Raw genomic sequence first — 18,181 nt, 5'->3', positions numbered from 1 at the left:
TTGTCCCTGACATCCTTGAAGAGCTCTTTGGTCTTGGCCATGGTGGAGAGTTTGGAATCTGATTGATTGATTGCTTCTGTGTACAGGTGTCTTTTATAAGGGTAACAAACTGACATTAGGAGCACTCCCTTTAAGAGTGTGCTCCTAATCTCAGCTCGTTACCTGTATAAAAGACACGTGGGAGCCAGAAATCTTTCTGATTGAGAGGGGGTCAAATACTTATTTCCCTCATTAAAATGCAAATCAATTTATAACATTTTTGACATGCGTTTTTCTGGATTTTTTTGTTGTTATTCTGTCTCTCACTGTTCAAATAAACCTACCATTAAAATTATAGACTGATCATTTGTTTGTCAGTGGGCAAACGTACAAAATCAGCAGGGGATCAAATACTTCTTTCCCTCACTATACCTCTACAGATGTATCTGAAGATGGGGTTTATGATGAGCAACAGGAAGAGAAGTGAATACCTCTCCTGAGAAGCTGTTCCCTCTTTAAAGTCGATAAAGCGTGGTATAGACTGGTCACTCTTAAAGGACACACAGCTGGTTTCAGGAGATTCTGGTCTTTCCTCGTTGTCTCTAAAGAGTGGTGTAAAGGAGTAGGGAGAGAGAAATATGATATTGCAACTTGTTTACCAAATGGTTGTTGACTTCAGGAGGATTTGTGGTGATCATTCTCCACCACACATCAACAGCACCACCATGAACACAGTAAAGATCTCCAAGTTCCTCGTTGTGCATATTGCTGAGAACCTCATGCATATTCTCAATGTGACCTACCTACCTACAAAACCTCTCTGGGCGTTGTGCTCTTGGCTGGGTAATCGGCTGTGGTATGTACTGAGCCGTATTTGTTGCCCTACGTGGTCTCTGTCTAGCGTGGTGTTCACGACACAGACTAGCAAACTGTTTTTTGGCTTGTGTAACCCGTAGGCTGCGCTCCAGGGCTTGCTGTGCAGTCGGGCCGAACAATTCCTCAGGAATAACAGGAAGAGAGCGGAGGGCTCTCCTGCAGGGTTCCAAAAGTGGAGACTGGGAAAGCCATATTTGGCGTCAGGCGAAGCTTAACAAACACGTTAGCCTCCCCAACTCCCTGGTCATACAGGCAAATGTTGCACTACATTCTTTGCACTATTTTCTCATCCAATCTAACCATCAAAGATGATTAACATGTGCTTAACAGATGTTCCTTGTGAAAAGGACGTTAAATCTTTGATTTGTTAGTAGTTCAATCTGAGTTGTATGTTTTAACTGCTTGTTAATAGATGTTTAATTAGTTTATAATCAAAGGTAAAGTTGTCTTATTATACTGAAGTGGGTGATGTTAAGAAATGTCCCCAGGAACATTAAACATCTTCAAAATCTTGGACTAATATGGGTTTGAAAATCCCACTGTACCAACAGATTTCACATCCAAATGACACCCCCTGCTGTACTGATCCAATCAGTTCAGTGTAGGAGAGTTCATTTCTGGCCACTAAAATAGAAACTGGGCGAGAAAGAGAAAAAGGTGTCCTACAAACAAAACGAGTAGTACGCCAATGTTATAACGATAACTTATGGTTCATCATAGGATCATTTACAAACCACCTTATAATGAAGTTTAATTTTTTTTTTTTTTTTAATATCAGACATCCATGATTAGCTTGCCCTCCTCTGGACAGTACTGTGAATAATGAATTATTTTTGTATGAAATAAAAAAATGCTCTGTATGTGGGAACTTGGCTAGTGGATGATTCTTCTCTGGGATTGAAAGCTTATTTGTGACCTGGTACCATTGTGTGAGATCTTTTCATTGTGACTAAGAGTAGGGAAAGCACTTGAGTTTATTTCTTAACTTGAGTTTATTTTTTTCACATGTTTACACTTAAACTGTTAGGACTTATACTTCATCTCTACATTGCACTATATTCTTTGCACTATAATTACAGACTAAACAAAAAACGTGAGTAATTCCAGCCTGTGATGCTACCTCTACAGATGTATCTGAAGATGGGGTTTATGATGAGCAACAGGAAGAGAAGTGAATACCTGTCCTGAGAAGCTGTTCCCTCTTTAAAGTCGATAAAGCGTGGTATGGACTGGTCACTCTTAAAGGACACACAGCTGGTTTCAGGAGATTCTGGTCTTTCCTCGTTGTCTCTAAAGAGTGGTGTAAAGGAGTAGGGAGAGAGAAATATGATATTGCAACTTGTTTACCAAATGGTTGTTGACTTCAGGAGGATTTGTGGTGATCATTCTCCACCACACATCAACAGCACCACCATGAACACAGTAAAGATCTCCAAGTTCCTCGTTGTGCATATTGCTGAGAACCTCATGCATATTCTCAATGTGACCTACCTACCTACAAAACCTCTCTGGGCGTTGTGCTCTTGGCTGGGTAATCGGCTGTGTAATTCCAGCCTGTGATGCTACAGTGAGGGGAAAAAAGTATTTGATCCCCTGCTGATTTTGTACGTTTGCCCACTGACAAAGAAATGATCGGTCTATAATTTTAATGGTAGATTTATTTGAACAGTGAGAGACAGAATAACAACAAAAAAATCCAGAAAAACGCATGTCAAAAATGTTATAAATTGATTTGCATTTTAATGAGGGAAAAAAGTATTTGACCCCTCTACAAAACATGACTTAGTACTTGTTTAAAAACCCTTGTTGGCAATCACAGAGGTCAGACGTTTCTTGTAGTTGGCCACCAGGTTTGCACACATCTCAGGAGGGATTTTGTCCCACTCCTCTTTGCAGATCTTCTCCAAGTCATTAAGGTTTGAGGCTGACGTTTGGCAACTCGAACCTTCAGCTCTCTCCACAGATTTTCTATGGGATTAAGGTCTGGAGACTGGCTAGGCCACTCCAGGACCTTAATGTGCTTCTTCTTGAGCCACTCCTTTGTTGCCTTGGCCGTGTGTTTTGGGTCATTGTCATGCTGGAATACCCATCCACGACCCATTTTCAATGCCCTGGCTGAGGGAAGGAGGTTCTCACCCAAGATTTGATGGTACATGGCCCCGCCCACCATCCCTTTGATGCGGTGAAGTTGTCCTGTCCCCTTAGCAGAAAAACACCCCCAAAGCATAATGTTTCCACCTCCATGTTTGACGGTGGGGATGGTGTTCCAGCGGTCATAGGCAGCATTCCTCCTCCTCCAAACACGGCGAGTTGAGTTGATGCCAAAGAGCTCCATTTTGGTCTCATCTGACCACAACACTTTCACCCAGTTGTCCTCTGAATCATTCAGATGTTCATTGGCAGACTTCAGACGGGCATGTATATGTGCTTTCTTGAGCAGGGGGACCTTGCGGGCGCTGCAGGATTTCAGTCCTTCACGACGTAGTGCGTTACCAATCGTTTTCTTGGTGACTATGGTCCCAGCTGCCTTGAGATCATTCACAAGATCCTCCAGTGTAGTTCTGGGCTGATTCCTCACTTTTCTCATGATCATTGCAACTCCACGAGGTGAGATCTTGCATGGAGCCCCAGGCCGAGGGAGATTGACAGTTCTTTTGTGTTTCTTCCATTTGCGAATAATCGCACCAACTGTTGTCACCTTCTCATCAAGCTGCTTGGCAATGGTCTTGTAGCCCATTCCAGACTTGTGTAGGTCTACAATCTTGTCCCTGACATCCTTGGAGAGCTCTTTGGTCTTGGCCATGGTGGAGAGTTTGGAATCTGATTGATTGATTGCTTCTGTGTACAGGTGTCTTTTATAAGGGTAACAAACTGACATTAGGAGCACTCCCTTTAAAAGTGTGCTCCTAATCTCAGCTCGTTACCTGTATAAAAGCCTCGTGGGAGCCAGAAATCTTTCTGGTTGAGAGGGGGTCAAATACTTATTTCCCTCATTAAAATGAAAATCAATTTATAACATTTTTGACATGCGTTTTTCTGGATTTTTTTGTTGTTATTCTGTCTCTCACTGTTCAAATAAACCTACCATTAAAATTATAGACTGATCATTTGTTTGTCAGTGGGCAAACGTACAAAATCAGCAGGGGATCAAATACTTCTTTCCCTCACTGTACCTCTACAGATGTATCTGAAGATGGGGTTTATGATGAGCAACAGGAAGAGAAGTGAATACCTCTCCTGAGAAGCTGTTCCCTCTTTAAAGTCGATAAAGCGTGGTATAGACTGGTCACTCTTAAAGGACACACAGCTGGTTTCAGGAGATTTTGGTCTTTCCTCGTTGTCTCTAAAGAGTGGTGTAAAGGAATAGGGAGAGAAAATATGATACTGCAACTTGTTTATCAAATGGTTGTTGACTTCTGGAGGATTTGTGGTGATCATTCTCCACCACACATCAACAGCACCACCATGAACACAGTAAAGATCTCCAAGTTCCTCATTGTGCATATTGCTGAGAACCTCATGCATATTCTCAATATGACCTACCTAGACAGAAAGCCTGGAAAAACTCCCCCTTTCTTTCCTCACTACATTCTACAGGGTGTACAGAGACACCATCCTGATCAGCTACATCACTGTCGGGTAAGAAAACTGTAACTTATTGAGCAGACATACTGAAAAGGAGAGAACATCACCAGACTACCTGAAAGTCCAAGCCTGAAATCTAAATCTAATTTTTTTGGCTTCTCTACCCACCTCTGAGTCCAAATTAAACACTGTGAAGCAGCATTTAGCTTTTAGGCTGTTCAAGTCTGGAATCAGATCCCAAAAGATGTTAGATGTGCCACAAATGTAGCTATTAAATCTAGATTAAAACCAATAAAGATAAGATAAGCCACATGCCTACACTTAAACTGTTAGGACTTATACTTTACATCTATATTGCACTGCGACCCTGAAAAGGAGTAAGCGGTTGAAGATGGATGGATCTATATTGCACTGTATTCTTTGCACTATTTTCTCATCCCATCTGACAAGACGAGACGAAGAAAAAAATGTGCGATACACATGTTATACCAATAAGTTATGGTTCATGGTAGGATTATTTAGAAACCACTTTAACGTGAGGCTAAAAAAGCCATTCTGAGAGAAACATCTAAAGATGCATCTGAAGATTAGATCATGATGAGCAAGAGGAAAAGTAATGAATATCTTTCTTCAGAACATGTTCCATCTTTAAATTTATTAGAGACTAGCAGTGACTGGTCACTCTTAAATAATAATAATAATAATAATAATAATAATAATAATAGTAATAACAACAACTCCTTACAATTATATAGCGTTTTTGTAGACAGTCAAAACACTTTACATGGTGGGGGGGGGAGGGGGGTCTCCTCAACCACCACCAGTGTGTGGCATCCACCTGGATGATGCCATAACAGCCACAGAACGCCCACCACACACCAGCTATTGTACATGTGTATAGTGACAATAAAAGGCATTCATTCATTCATTATAATGGAGGAGAGGAGACTGATGTAGCCAATCAATGATGGAGATTATTAGTGAGCCATGATAGAGAAGGGCCAATGGAGGAATTTACCATAAGAGTCCTGGATTTTTAATGACCAAAGAGAGACAGGACCTCGGTTTAACGTCTCATCCGAAAGATCGTGCTGTATTTACAGTCACTATAGTGGGGTATTAGGCCCAACACAGACCACAGGGTGAGCGCCCCCTGCTGAACTCACTAATACCACTTCCAGCAGCAACCTTAGTTTTCCCCAGGACGTCTCCCATCCACATACTGGCCAGGCTCAACCCTCAGATCAGCTGAGGAGGACATGTTAGATTTTCCCTACTGTTGGGAATCATTTATTATGTATAGCTCTCAGAAGACACTACACTTCCTGACTTCTTGTTAGAGTCATGCAAGACACATGTATAAGATAACATCTGTCTTAGCTATTATACAAATGTTTGAATTTATATCATATCTTAAAAATATGTATGAGGGCAATTGGTGGTTTGCAAAATGCAAACCATTTTTTTTTCAACTGGAACGTTAGTCTGTTTACACAGTAATGTAATGTAAGTAGCAAATAAACCTGGTTCACTTACCTTTGTTGTTTACATTGGCCCTCAGACAGACTTGTTTCAGTGGTTCTGATTTCCTCACACTCCCCCGACATTCTCTCAGGAAGTCATACATCTGCTTCACTCTTAATCCTGGTAGGAATGCATTAGGAGAGTATAAACTGACTGAGCTCATCAAATTATCTTTCGGATATTTGGATACCATAGAGAAAAGGTTCTCAACCCTGGTCCTAGAGAACTGCCTGCATTGCACATTTTAGTGTTTTCTCTGCTCCCAACAGACCTGATTCAATTAATCATCTAATCAGTTAATCAAGATGGCGATGCATGAATACGGGTCTACAGGACACTACTTAGCCAGCTGAAGCACAAGATCTGCTTTTTGATATATATTGTTATACAGTAAGCACTATACGAGTTTGCTCTTTCACCTGGTACTTACTAACTGCTGATATTCACATTGAGGTGCACTAAAGTTTTTAGTTTTTTCATAACACTTCTGTAATACTGAGGAATAGCAGCAAACAAAACTGCATACTACTGTACTAAATGCGAAACAACATACTCCCTATGGCCTTGTGACTATTTACACATACTGTTTAGTGTGTCATATCCAGTTTTTTAAATCAGCTTTTCAAGCTAAATCAGCTTAGGATACTCTATATGTGTTAGTTACAGTTACAGTTATATAGCACTTTTCTAGACACTCAAAGCTCTTTACATAGTGGGGGTGGGGGGTGGGGGTCTCCTCAACCACAACTAGTGATGATATACGTATATGTATTGAGCTGCTATTCACAACCATCTGATTAATCTGTGATGACAAAGGGTGCTGCACAATTCATGTTACAAAATGTTCTTTGTTTCTAATAATATACACTATATGGCCAAAAGTATGTGGACATCTCACCATCACACCCATATATTCTTATTGAACATCCCATTCCAAAACCATGGGCAAGCTTGACTCTTCTGGGGAGGCTTTCCACTAGATTTTGGGGCATGGCTGTGGGTATTTGTGAACATTCAACTGCAAAAGTATTAGAGGTTGAGGGTGTCGCTCTGTCTCCGTGCTCCATGGAGGACATTGCTTCACACTCAAGAAAGGCAGACGAGACGGCCCACCAATTCAAGCCCCCCTCTAAAGCTGATGACACAACTTCCCAAGCCTGGGTCTTGCTAAATGAACCCAGCGAACCAGCCCAAGCCTCATGTCTGCTACTCAAGGAACCTGCTACTTGTTGGACAATGCCATTAGAACCTGAGGGGTGGTGTGAACATTTCATCCAGAGGGCCAGGACCACGGGAAGGGATTTTTTTTTTGGCACTTTGGGAGAAGCGTCCTGTGGGTGTGTGTGTGGGGTGGACGTGGGGGTTGTTGTCATGTCACCGCAAACATACGACTCCATTTCCCAGAATGCATTACAAACATGGCTGATGACCACAACTCCCAAAGATACACACTGACACACCTGTTCCCAATTACAATCTCAATCACACCACACTATTTAAGAGACTCTTACACACATAGCCATTGTGAAGTACACGCTCAGTTACATTTTGTCTCTGCTGTTACCAAGCCTTGATACCTTGTTTGTTTATTCTGGTTTTGACTTTGTTCTGGTTTTCGATCTCGTCTTTTTGAATTGCCTTGGTTTGGACTGTTTGCCTGATCTCTGCCTGTCTATGTTTATTGATTTCTGCCTGATCTCCTGGACTTGTTATTTTATTAAGTGCCCTGCCTGCACTTGTTTCTATCTCAGCCTCCATTACATGACAATATGGCAGGTGGAGGCAACATTGAGATATTTATCTGACATGAACTAAATGATAGATTTATTACTAATATATTATGAATTTCCGATCTGACATGATTGGTTTAGAGCAGAGGTTCTCAACCTTTTGTAACTAAAGCTCCCCCAAGCCTCCTCTATCATGAGGCACCCCCCTCAACCTAACCCCACCCCCCACCCCCCCCCAATATTGGAGAAAACTAGGAATAATGATTATGATGATTATCTATTCTATCTAATCTATTCTATCAAATTTAGCAATATATAACCTAATCTATCATCTGATTTTGGTAGAAGGATAGATAGATGGATGGATAAATTTTTTTATTTTTGTGTTTTTGTACTTTTTAAAATTACTTTTCATAACTTTTTTTAATAATAACTTTTATGACTTTTATCAAACTGCCTAACAGACAGGTATGGAACATGAATGATCAAAAATGTTTCTGAACACTATAACTACTCTGAACACGAGAACTAGGCTGTAATAACGTGGACTATTTTACATGTAAAACGTTGCATTACATTCGTCTTGCGTTCTAAAAACATTCGTCTATAAATTATATAAATGTGGAGGAGGAAAGGCGCGTCTTCTTAAATGTCTGTCTCTCAGCCCCTCACTGAACAGAGCAGATGCGGTGAGAGGTGTGAGTGCAGCGGGAAAGCAGGACCTCGCGCTGCATTGCAGGACAGTACTGCTGATATCTGGAAAGTCGCTAAGGTTTGTTTCTAGACGCTTTTTTGTTGTAAAAAAAAAAAAAAAAAAAAAAAAACGTGGCTAAAGGGGTCTGAAGTCGCTAAGTTGGGAACACTGGCCTGCACTGAGGGCGAGATAAAAGGCCGCTAAGCTCCGCCCCTCCCCAGCAAAAAGAAAATACATTAGGAGAGGGAACACGGGGGTTTTCATTTATGCACATTCTATTTGAAAAGCAATAAATACACCGAGTACAGAAATGATGATCTGCCTGTGTTTATTTTTCTTGAAAACAATCCGCGCCCCGAGTTGAGAACCGCTGATTCAGAGACCTTCAACTTTTCAGTCTAAAATGGCGCCGAGTGCTGTATCTAAACAGGAAGTGGCGTCGTGTTTATTTCTGCTTATTGTGTGTGTTAGAGATAAAGAAGAGAGAGTGGAAATATGTCAGGAATTGTTATAATGAATATGAATATTATTCCCTCTTTAATAAATAACAGCTGTAAACTTTACACACTGTGTGTAAGAAACACAGCAGGACACACGGGTCTGTTAACTTCCCTCAGGTTAAGTTACTGCGTCACACCGCGTTATTCAATAAAGATTAAAGTCAACTGTGGAAGAGAACACAGAAATGTTCTTCATTTAGTAAATAATCCTAAAACTGACATATTACAGCTTTATATTCATGTACTCACTGCGATTCTGTTCCAAAGAGCTTCGTGTTTTTCTCGACACAAAATTATCTGCTTTCACTTTCACTTTTGAGTCATTTCCGGTGGAGAAAAGGCGGAGTTTCAATTACAACTTCTTACAGTGTAACAGCTCTCTCTCTCTCTCTCTCTCTCTCTCTCTCTCTCTCTCTCTCTCTCTCACACACACACACGGAGTCAGTGCGCCCTCTAGTGTTCCACTCTGAGCTGGATGAATAAATGACTGATAAAATGATCAAGATATAAACCTCTAATGAGACAAAAAAAAAGACAAATATTCATAAACAGTTCTTTAAAATAGTAGAATATTAACCACACTACATTTGAAGTATAGTTTCATCTGAATCACTTTCATATTTTAGGCCACAGCTCTTACCTGAGTGTGTACAGTCAGAAACAACATCAGCAAGTCTGTCTGAGACACTAAACACCACAAAGCGATTAGAGACGCCACCGTGAGAGGATTTACAGTGGGTATAAAAAGTCTACACACCCCTGTTAAAATGGCAGGGTTTTGTGAAGTAAAAGAATGAAAGTAAGATAAATCATGTCAAAACTTTTCCCACCTTTAATGTGAAATTGCAAAGTATACAAATAAAGTGAAAACAATCAGAAACTTTTCAGAGAAAAAAAAAACTTACAATAGCCTGGTTGCATAAGTGTGCACACCCCTAAACTAATACTTTGTTGAAGCACCTTTTGATTTTATTACAGCACTCAGTTATTTTAGTCTATCAGCGTGACACATCTTGACCTTGGCAATATTTTCCCGCTCTTTCTTCTGAAAACATTCTAGATCCATCAATTTGTAAGGGCGTCTCCTGTGCACAGCCCGCTTCAGGTCACCCCACAGATTTTTAGATGGATTCAGGTCTGGACTCTGGCTAGGACATTCAAAAACATTGATCTTCTTTTGGTTAACCCGTTCCTTTGTTGGTATGAATGTATGCTTTGGGTCATTGTCTTGCTAAAAGGGGAAATTCCTTTTCATCTTCAGCTTACTAGAAGACAGCTGAATGTTTTATACTATTGGTATTTGTACCTATTCCTGATTCCCCCACCTTGATAAAAGCCCCAGTTCTGGCTGAAAAAAGCAGCCCTAAAGCATGACGCTCCCACCACCATGCTTCACCATGGGGATGGTGTTCTTTTGGTAAAGTACTTCTTCTTGTGATAAACATTCCTTTTGGAATTATGGAATTATTATACCTTTTGGAATTGGTCTCATTAGATCATAACAAATTTTGACACATAGTTTGTGGTGATTTATTTGAACTTAGATGTTTTGTGTGAGAAAGGGCTTAAGTCTAGCCACTCTACGCCATAGCCCAGACATAAATAATACAAGAGATTGTCGTTGCATGCAGAGAGTAAACAGTACTTGTCAGATATTCCTGTAGCTTCTTTAATGTTGCTGTAGGTCTCTTGGCAACCTCTCTGTGTTTCTCTGACCGTACACTTATCTCTCAGGTGTGAAGGATTTAAATCCAGAGCAGAAGTCAAATGTGATCTTCTGTAATACTGCCTCCTTTATACAACCTGGGGAGAGAGAGAGAGAGAGAGAGAGAGAGAGAGAGAGAGAGAGAGAGACAGAGAGACAGAGAGCTAGGGAGAGAGAGAGAGAGAGAGAGAGAGAGAGAGAGAGAGAGAGAGAGAGAGAGAGAGAGAGATCCTGATCTCTGGTTACTTAAGTTAAAAGTATCTCTCTTTAGTTGTTTCATTAATGTGCATTATGCCAAATGCTTAATTTTGACCATCTTATCTACAGTATATAAATAAAAACATTATAAATTAATTGGTTTTAATACAATATTATAATTAGAAGTGCCATGTTTCTCAGTGTGCCAAAGAGCTTCTTAATTTTATATTGCTTCTTTAGATGTTCATCCATTTTATTCTATATCCTCTATGATAATATTTTTTGCACAGACTTTCAGACTGCAGTATAACAGAGGAAGGACATGCCTAACCCCAACCCTAACCCCTAACCCTGAGTTTTATTAATAAAATGTTTTCTACTGGGACCTGCTGTTAAGTATGCACAAATTGATTTTTAATGTATTTTTAATTACTTTTTTTGTTTTCTATAATTGATGAAACAACATTATAGAAACACCTGGGTCCTGTTACATCACTGGAATGTGTTACGCTACTGAAACTAGAAAGTAACAGAAGAATAGAAATGATCAACATGTTTGACATTTTCAATTAAATCTTAAAACAAGATTTAACTACTAAGACATAACAGACAAGACACATTAAAAGAGGAATAAATTAATTGAATTTGTTAGAAATGACCACTAAAGACCACTAATGCCCCAGATGAACCCAGAATACGTACTTTGGTGCACATGATAATAAAATGACGTGCAGAATGAAGATGGAGTGTGTAGCTCTGCTAACACAATATCTCATATTTAGGCTGAATAAATGTAACCTGACTGAGGAGAGCTGTTCAGCTTTAGCCAGCGTTCTCAACTTAAAGTCCTGTAGTGTGAGAGAGCTGGACCTGAGCAACAACAGTCTGCAGGATTCAGGAGTCACTCGGCTTTCTGCTGGACTGAAGACTCCACAATCTCGACTCACAATAATCAGGTGAAGTAACATCTGAAATGACGTCTAATCCTTCAATAATTCTAAATTTATTGAATAGCCACAGTGAAGCGTAAATTATTAATACATTTTTATTAATAATTATTAGTAATTTTATTTGTAAATTTTTAATATACCAGTTTAAATGACTGCAGAATTACGTGTAATAAAAATAAGGACGTGTTCTGCAGACTTTAATGCTGTTAATACATTTCTGATATTCCATATTCTCCACGTTCATGTCTGGTAAAGAGATCAGGAAAAACTGACTAAACTAGAACACAATATGATTAAACAGCAGGGTTTGATTAAAAAAAATGGATTATTAGATTTATATTTAACTAAAAGGTGTTTAAGTGTGTATGCAAAATGTAAACATTATATTCCAAAGTAAATGTCATATTGATGTAATTATAAGATAACTGTTAAAGAAATGAATTGAAATATTACATTATTTACCAAATGAGATGAAATCTGTTCATTGTATTTCCTTCTTTCCCTCTGCAGACTGTGTAACTGCAGTGTAGAAGCTGAAGGCTGTGCTGCTTTGGCTACAGCTCTGGAAGAAAACCCCTCACATCTCTTGGAGCTGGATCTGAGCGAGAATAAAGCAGGAGACTCGGGAATGAAGCAGATCTCTAATCTACTACAGAATTCACTCTGTGTCCTACAAAAACTCAAGTATGTCATTGTAATTTCTTAAAACACGTGAAAGTGTCATGAAATGCTTTTATCCTTAAATACTACTTTTATTTTATTTACATGTTTTTGAAGTAGCACTCAGTCAAACACTGAATTATTATAATAACGATTTGTTAATTGCAACCAAGTAATTCGTACATGCTCCATTCAGTGACAATCTAGGGTTAATATATAAACAGTAAAAATAGATCAATTCAATTTTGAAACAACATCACACATCTTTAATGTCTAAAATCGTATGTATTTATTTTGTACAATATTTGGGATAAAGTGGACAGTAAAATTCACACAGACAATAATATAACAGAGGAAGGATACGCTGCTCTGGCTGAAGCTCTGAAATCATCACACCTGATAGAGCTGGATCTCAGAGGGAACGACCCTGGAGCATCAGGAGTGAAGCTGCTCACTGATGTACTACAGGATCCACACTGTACACTGGAGACACTGAGGTGAACAGCTATTATCAATTCATTTCTAATATACATCATGTATAATATACATATCGGGCTCGACAACTTATGTTATATCTCATTGTCATGTTGGACATCCTCGTTTATTAATAATCTGTTATTGACTACAGTGATGGATGTAATATTTAAATGGCTCTGGTATACTGAAGGTTTCTGTGCTTAAAACATGAACAAACTTTATAACATATTCAATAAGCTTTTCAAAATTATTGTGCGGTACCATAAAATAATTAGGAATCTTAAAGTCATGATGTAGTATTAGTAATATTAATATTAGTATGTAATAAAAGTCAGTTTTGTTACATTTCCATTACAGTTTTTTGCTGCATCTCATCTGCCTTTTATCAGCATTTATACTTGCGGTGTAATAATGCATGTAAATGAACTAAGCTTCAGTTTCATTTGTTTGTATGCTAAAAGTGAATTATAAAAGAACTCTAACTCTAAATTTTAAAGTTTGGTGTTTCCACCTTGTCAGTAAAAATGACGAAACTGTTGGTCAGTTTTAAGAAACCCAGTGTTTGGAATGAGCCAGACCGGTCTGCTGCTATATTTTAGTTGGCAGAAATGGAATTAATAGCAGGTTAACAGTAAATTTGTGCACCACTATGCATTACAGCAATATTATACTTACCTGCATACAGACATTAAAATAAAGTGTAATTCAGTGATCGATGAACCATGTTTCATGCAAAAGAAGTCACGGTCTGTAGCAGTCAGCAATGTGAAATTTCTCTAAGACTTCTTTATGTATTTTATTTTACTGGTAGCATCAAGGGTCTGGTGAGAATTACTTCTGATTGGAAGACTCAAAATAAATCTCATTTCAACAACAATTTAAACCATAAACTATAAACTAGGAGCATGTACATGTGATTTTAGTTAACCAATGATTGGTTTTAAAACACACCATATCTTTTCAGCTGTAACGTTGTAAAGGTTGTAACGTCCCCATACCTGATCATGCATGCATGTCCTGATTTAAAGTGAGTTTACACTAAAAATATTCTTGTTTTTTCTCTGCAGGTTGTTGAAAAGTCCTGCTGCACAGGAAGGCTATGAGTTACTTTATAGAGTTCTGAATATGAACCCCTTGCTGCAGAGAGAACTCGATGTGAGTGAGAAAATAAACGGAGACTCTGAGGTGAAGCAGCTCTCTGCTCTACTGCAGGATTCACACTGCAGACCTGAGATACTCAAGTTAGTTTTCATCAGTTATTCCCTTTCATTTTACATTTAAAATAATAGATCAAATGGATATAAAATAGTTAAAATACTTCTCTTACTTGTTGTCTTTCTGTAAACAGGGTAAATAACGTCAGGATGAGAAATGAAGGTTGTGCTGCTCTGGCATCAGCGCTGAGTTTAAACCCCTCACACCTGAGACAGCTGGAGCTGAGTGGGAATACACTGAGAGGATCAGGAATGAAGGAGCTCTGTGGTGTGCTGAAGAATCAACAATTCAAACTGCTGAAACTGGGGTAATGTCATCACTTAAAATAAAACTAATAGTGTCCGAAAGAAGAGCAGAGGTCTTTAAGGAGACTTTAAGAAGACATTCTGACAGTATATGTATAGTGTTACTGTTTGAAATGACCAAATTTATGTATTATTATTATTATTATTATTATTATTATTATTATTATTATTATTATTATTATTAATACAGTAAATTCTATTTAATCACCTGCAAACACCAGATGCAGCTACAAAAAGTAACAGAAAACCTTCTAGAAATGTTATAAACACGTCACAAACTATCAGTTAATCTGCAGATGATAAAATCCTACAGGCTGAAGAAGTTCCAGTAACACAGTAATATACAATATATTATATACACAATATATATTATAACTGATTATATGACTACAGCAAGAACTGCAGTTACCACCGGCAAGAATTCTTAAAGCCACAAGACCAACAGCGAGGTTTATAGTCATACGATATCTAAACTTGATCAAAGCTACAAGCAGAGACAGATACAGAAGAAGAGCTGGATAGGAAGCTTAACACTCTTTTAGTATATTCAAGTAAATTAAGTAGAGTAACGAAAAGCACAATGAAATTAGTCAAAGTAATCTGCTAAGTCTCTCTCTCTCTCTCTCTCTCTCTCTCTCTCTCTCTCTCTCCTTCTCTCTCTCTCCCTCTCTCTCTCTCTCTCTCTCTCTCCCTCTCTCCCTCTCCCTCTCTCTCCCTCCCTCCCTCTCTCTCTCTCCCTCTCTTCTCTCTCTCCCTCTCCCTCTCTCTCCCTCTCCCTCTCTCTCTCTCTCTCTCCCCCCCCCCCCCCCCTCTCTCTCTCTCTCTCTCTCTCTCTCTGCAGGTTGTGTAAGTGCAGTCTCACTGAGGAAGATTGTGCTGCTGTTGTATCAGCTCTGAGAACAAACCCCTCACTCCTCAAGGAGCTGGACCTGAGTGAGAACACAATTGGAAACACAGGAGTGAAGGAGCTCTCGGATCTACTGCAGAACCCAAACTGCACTCTGGAGATACTGAAGTAAATTATTTTTTACTTCTGAAATATGTAGAAATTTAGAAAAATAGAACGATGGATATTTCTATTCTAGTAGGTATAAAAAAAACCTTTTGAACTGAATCTGGCATACTTATAAGTCATAAAAATAAGTCAAAGAAGCTATTAAAAAAGTTCATGTAAATTCTTTAGTTATAAAAAGGTAACCTCTGTAGCACAATATGCTTCATTATTTATTTTATGTTAATTAATCTAATTATAGGAATCTCATGTGAAACGTGACAGTACCTGTGCTTCCCGTAAATAATGTTTATAAATGTTGGCTACTGAAATGACTATTAATTTCAAACCCCTCAGAGATGTTACTGTCACTGTCATGTCACTGTCTCACCATGAAATGTGATTTATTATCATTTTCTTTCAGACTGAGTAAATGTAGTCTCACCCAAACACAATGTGGAGACCTGGCTAAGGCTCTGGAATGTAACTCCTCATCACATCTGAAAGAGCTGGACCTCAGAGGGAACTACAGTGCATCATTATGGGATACATTTAGATATTTTCTATGGAATTCAAACTCTAAACTGATTGTGAGGTGAGTTTTTGATTTATACAAATTTTTTTACAACAATGGAAATATTTTGTACTTTTATAGTTTGCTTTTTATGCCTCCTCTACTAAGTGGTGCAGGAGTTATATTTTCAGGTTGTCTGTCCATCCAAGATTCTCATTCGTGTGATATCTAGTGATGTTTGTTTGTAGGATTTATATGGTATTATCATCGTAACCAGCAGATTAACAGCAAAGTGAAATGTCTGAAATAGGTTTTCTTCATGTTCGAAGTATATTTGAAGATTATTTCTGACATACTAATTATTAGGAAGATGAAGTAGACTTGCTGGTAGTGGAGGTGTCCCCATCCATGCCACTGGCACCGAGCTTGACTTTTTACAGTTCTGCAAACTTCAGCAATTTAGCATAACCTAAAGACAGTCCAAACCTATGACCAGTGTATTGGGACTAATTATTTCAGCAATCTGATCTTTTTATTTTTATTTTTGTTTACTTAGGTTACAGTCGTCAAGTACACCCCATGAAAATTATTGTTTTTTTCACATTTGTGCAAACATTTGATTCTCTTTGAAACAGTGCCTATGAATAAAGTTGATACACTCGATCAAATCATACATACAATTGACATTATGTAGTAATTTTCACAATTTCAATTAACAAAAAACAGATCAGTTACATGGAAAAAGTAAGTACACCCCTACATTTATCACACCTTCAAATCCATATAATTAGAATCAGGTGTTGAAGATTGGGTGCCAGTCATGAGAACCTGCTTAGGGAGTGCAGGTGGAACCTGTCTTGTTTATACCCCTCTCATATCTAGTGTCTGGTGTTCCCTGTGATACTGAGGTGTGTGATGTCATCATGCCAAGATCTAAAGAGTTCTGCAAGGCCTTCAGAAAAAAGGTTGTAGATGCCTATGAGTCTGGTAAGGGATTTTAAAAAGATCTCCAAATGTTTTTAAATACGTTATTACACTGTAAGGAAAATCATCTACAATTGGTGCTGGTATTGGTGTCAAAGTGCATGCTTCTACAATCAGAGAGAGAGTGCACAAATTTGACCTGCATGTGAGGCGTATCAGGAAAATGCCTCTGCAAGACTACAGTTTGTCAATTAGCATATAGGCAAAGACCAGGCCTTTTGGAATAATGTGCTCTGGACAGATGAATCAAAGATAGAGTTGTTTGGCCAAAGTAACAGCAGACATGTTTAGCACAGATCAAAGACAGTTTTTGAGGAGAAGCACCTCATACCAACTGTGAAGCACGGTGGTGAAAATGTTAGGTTTAGGGGTTGCTTCACTGCCTGGACAACTTGCATTCATTGATTCAAATATGAATTCTGCATCATATCAAAGAGTACTTGAAGAAAATGTGAGACCATCTGTCACGAAATGTAGGTGCAGGACAGAAGCAAGTGCAGGTATGGCAGTTTAATGAAACAACAAGAAGTCCAAAGGATAAGGCAGAACACAGTAATCATGAACATGCAGAGGTCAGGCGATCAGCCAAATCGGATGCAGGACTGCGTGATTAGAATGAAGGGGTGTTCTGGGAATTGCGGTCCATGACGGCCATGTTTGTAGGTTGCAGTCGAGGTTGGGAATTGTAGTCACTGGTTTGATGTGATATGACACCATCTGTCCGAAAAGAACCGAAAGTGTACCTTTCAACAGGATAATGATCCTAAGTATGACAGCAAATCCACCAAGGAATGGCTCAAAAAGAAGAAATGGAGGGTTATGGAAAGGCCTAGTCAAAGCCCAGATTTGAATTTCATTGAAATGTTGTGGGGGGAATTTGAAATGGGCAGAACATGAAAGAAAAACTTCAAACATCTTTCAACTGAAAGAATATTGCATGAGAGTGGTCAAAAATTCCAGCAAGACTGGAATACAACACACCCAGAAGTTATTTCTGCTAAAGGGGGCAATACTAGCTTCTGAGACCAAGGGTGTATTTACTTTTTCAACAGAAGAATATCACATCTACTGATATTTCTGTTGAATAAATGATGGAAAAAGCTTATATTTCCTTGTGGCTTTGTTCAACGTCATGTTTGCGTGTCCAAATATATCAAAAAAGATGACAATTTCCATGGGGTGTACTTAATTTTTCACATGACTGGACCACTGGGAAGCCCTTTACATGGTTACATTTTATACATTTTCTAATATATAAAGTTCTGAAAATTAAAGTGTAAAAAGACACTCAGGA

General features: G+C 38.7%; 2 protein-coding genes across 20 annotated transcripts in view; one reads left to right on the top strand and one right to left on the bottom strand.

Annotated features, from left to right (window-relative positions):
* The window catches only part of LOC124627784 (uncharacterized), a 199,979-nt gene extending 190,686 nt beyond the window's left edge, over positions 1-9,293 (bottom strand). For all 6 annotated transcript variants that reach the window (XM_053678246.1, XM_053678241.1, XM_053678243.1 and 3 more), the window contains exons 1-5: positions 9,138-9,293; positions 5,977-6,084; positions 4,088-4,198; positions 2,035-2,145; positions 471-581 (exon numbers count right to left, since the gene is read on the bottom strand). In XM_053678246.1, the coding sequence (XP_053534221.1) occupies positions 471-581; positions 2,035-2,145; positions 4,088-4,198; positions 5,977-6,047 (404 nt within the window). In that variant the 5' untranslated portion in view covers positions 6,048-6,084; positions 9,138-9,293. The remainder of the gene's footprint in view (positions 1-470; positions 582-2,034; positions 2,146-4,087; positions 4,199-5,976; positions 6,085-9,137) is intronic.
* LOC108264148 (uncharacterized) overlaps positions 1-18,181 on the top strand; it is a 332,110-nt gene that overhangs the window by 254,726 nt on the left and 59,203 nt on the right. The window lies entirely within an intron of this gene.

This window comes from Ictalurus punctatus, chromosome 4, assembly GCF_001660625.3.
Source record: "Ictalurus punctatus breed USDA103 chromosome 4, Coco_2.0, whole genome shotgun sequence".
In the NCBI taxonomy this organism is placed as follows: Eukaryota; Metazoa; Chordata; class Actinopteri; order Siluriformes; family Ictaluridae; genus Ictalurus; species Ictalurus punctatus.
Note: the sequence above shows the minus strand (reverse complement) of the source record. Positions and strands in the feature narration are given on the sequence as shown.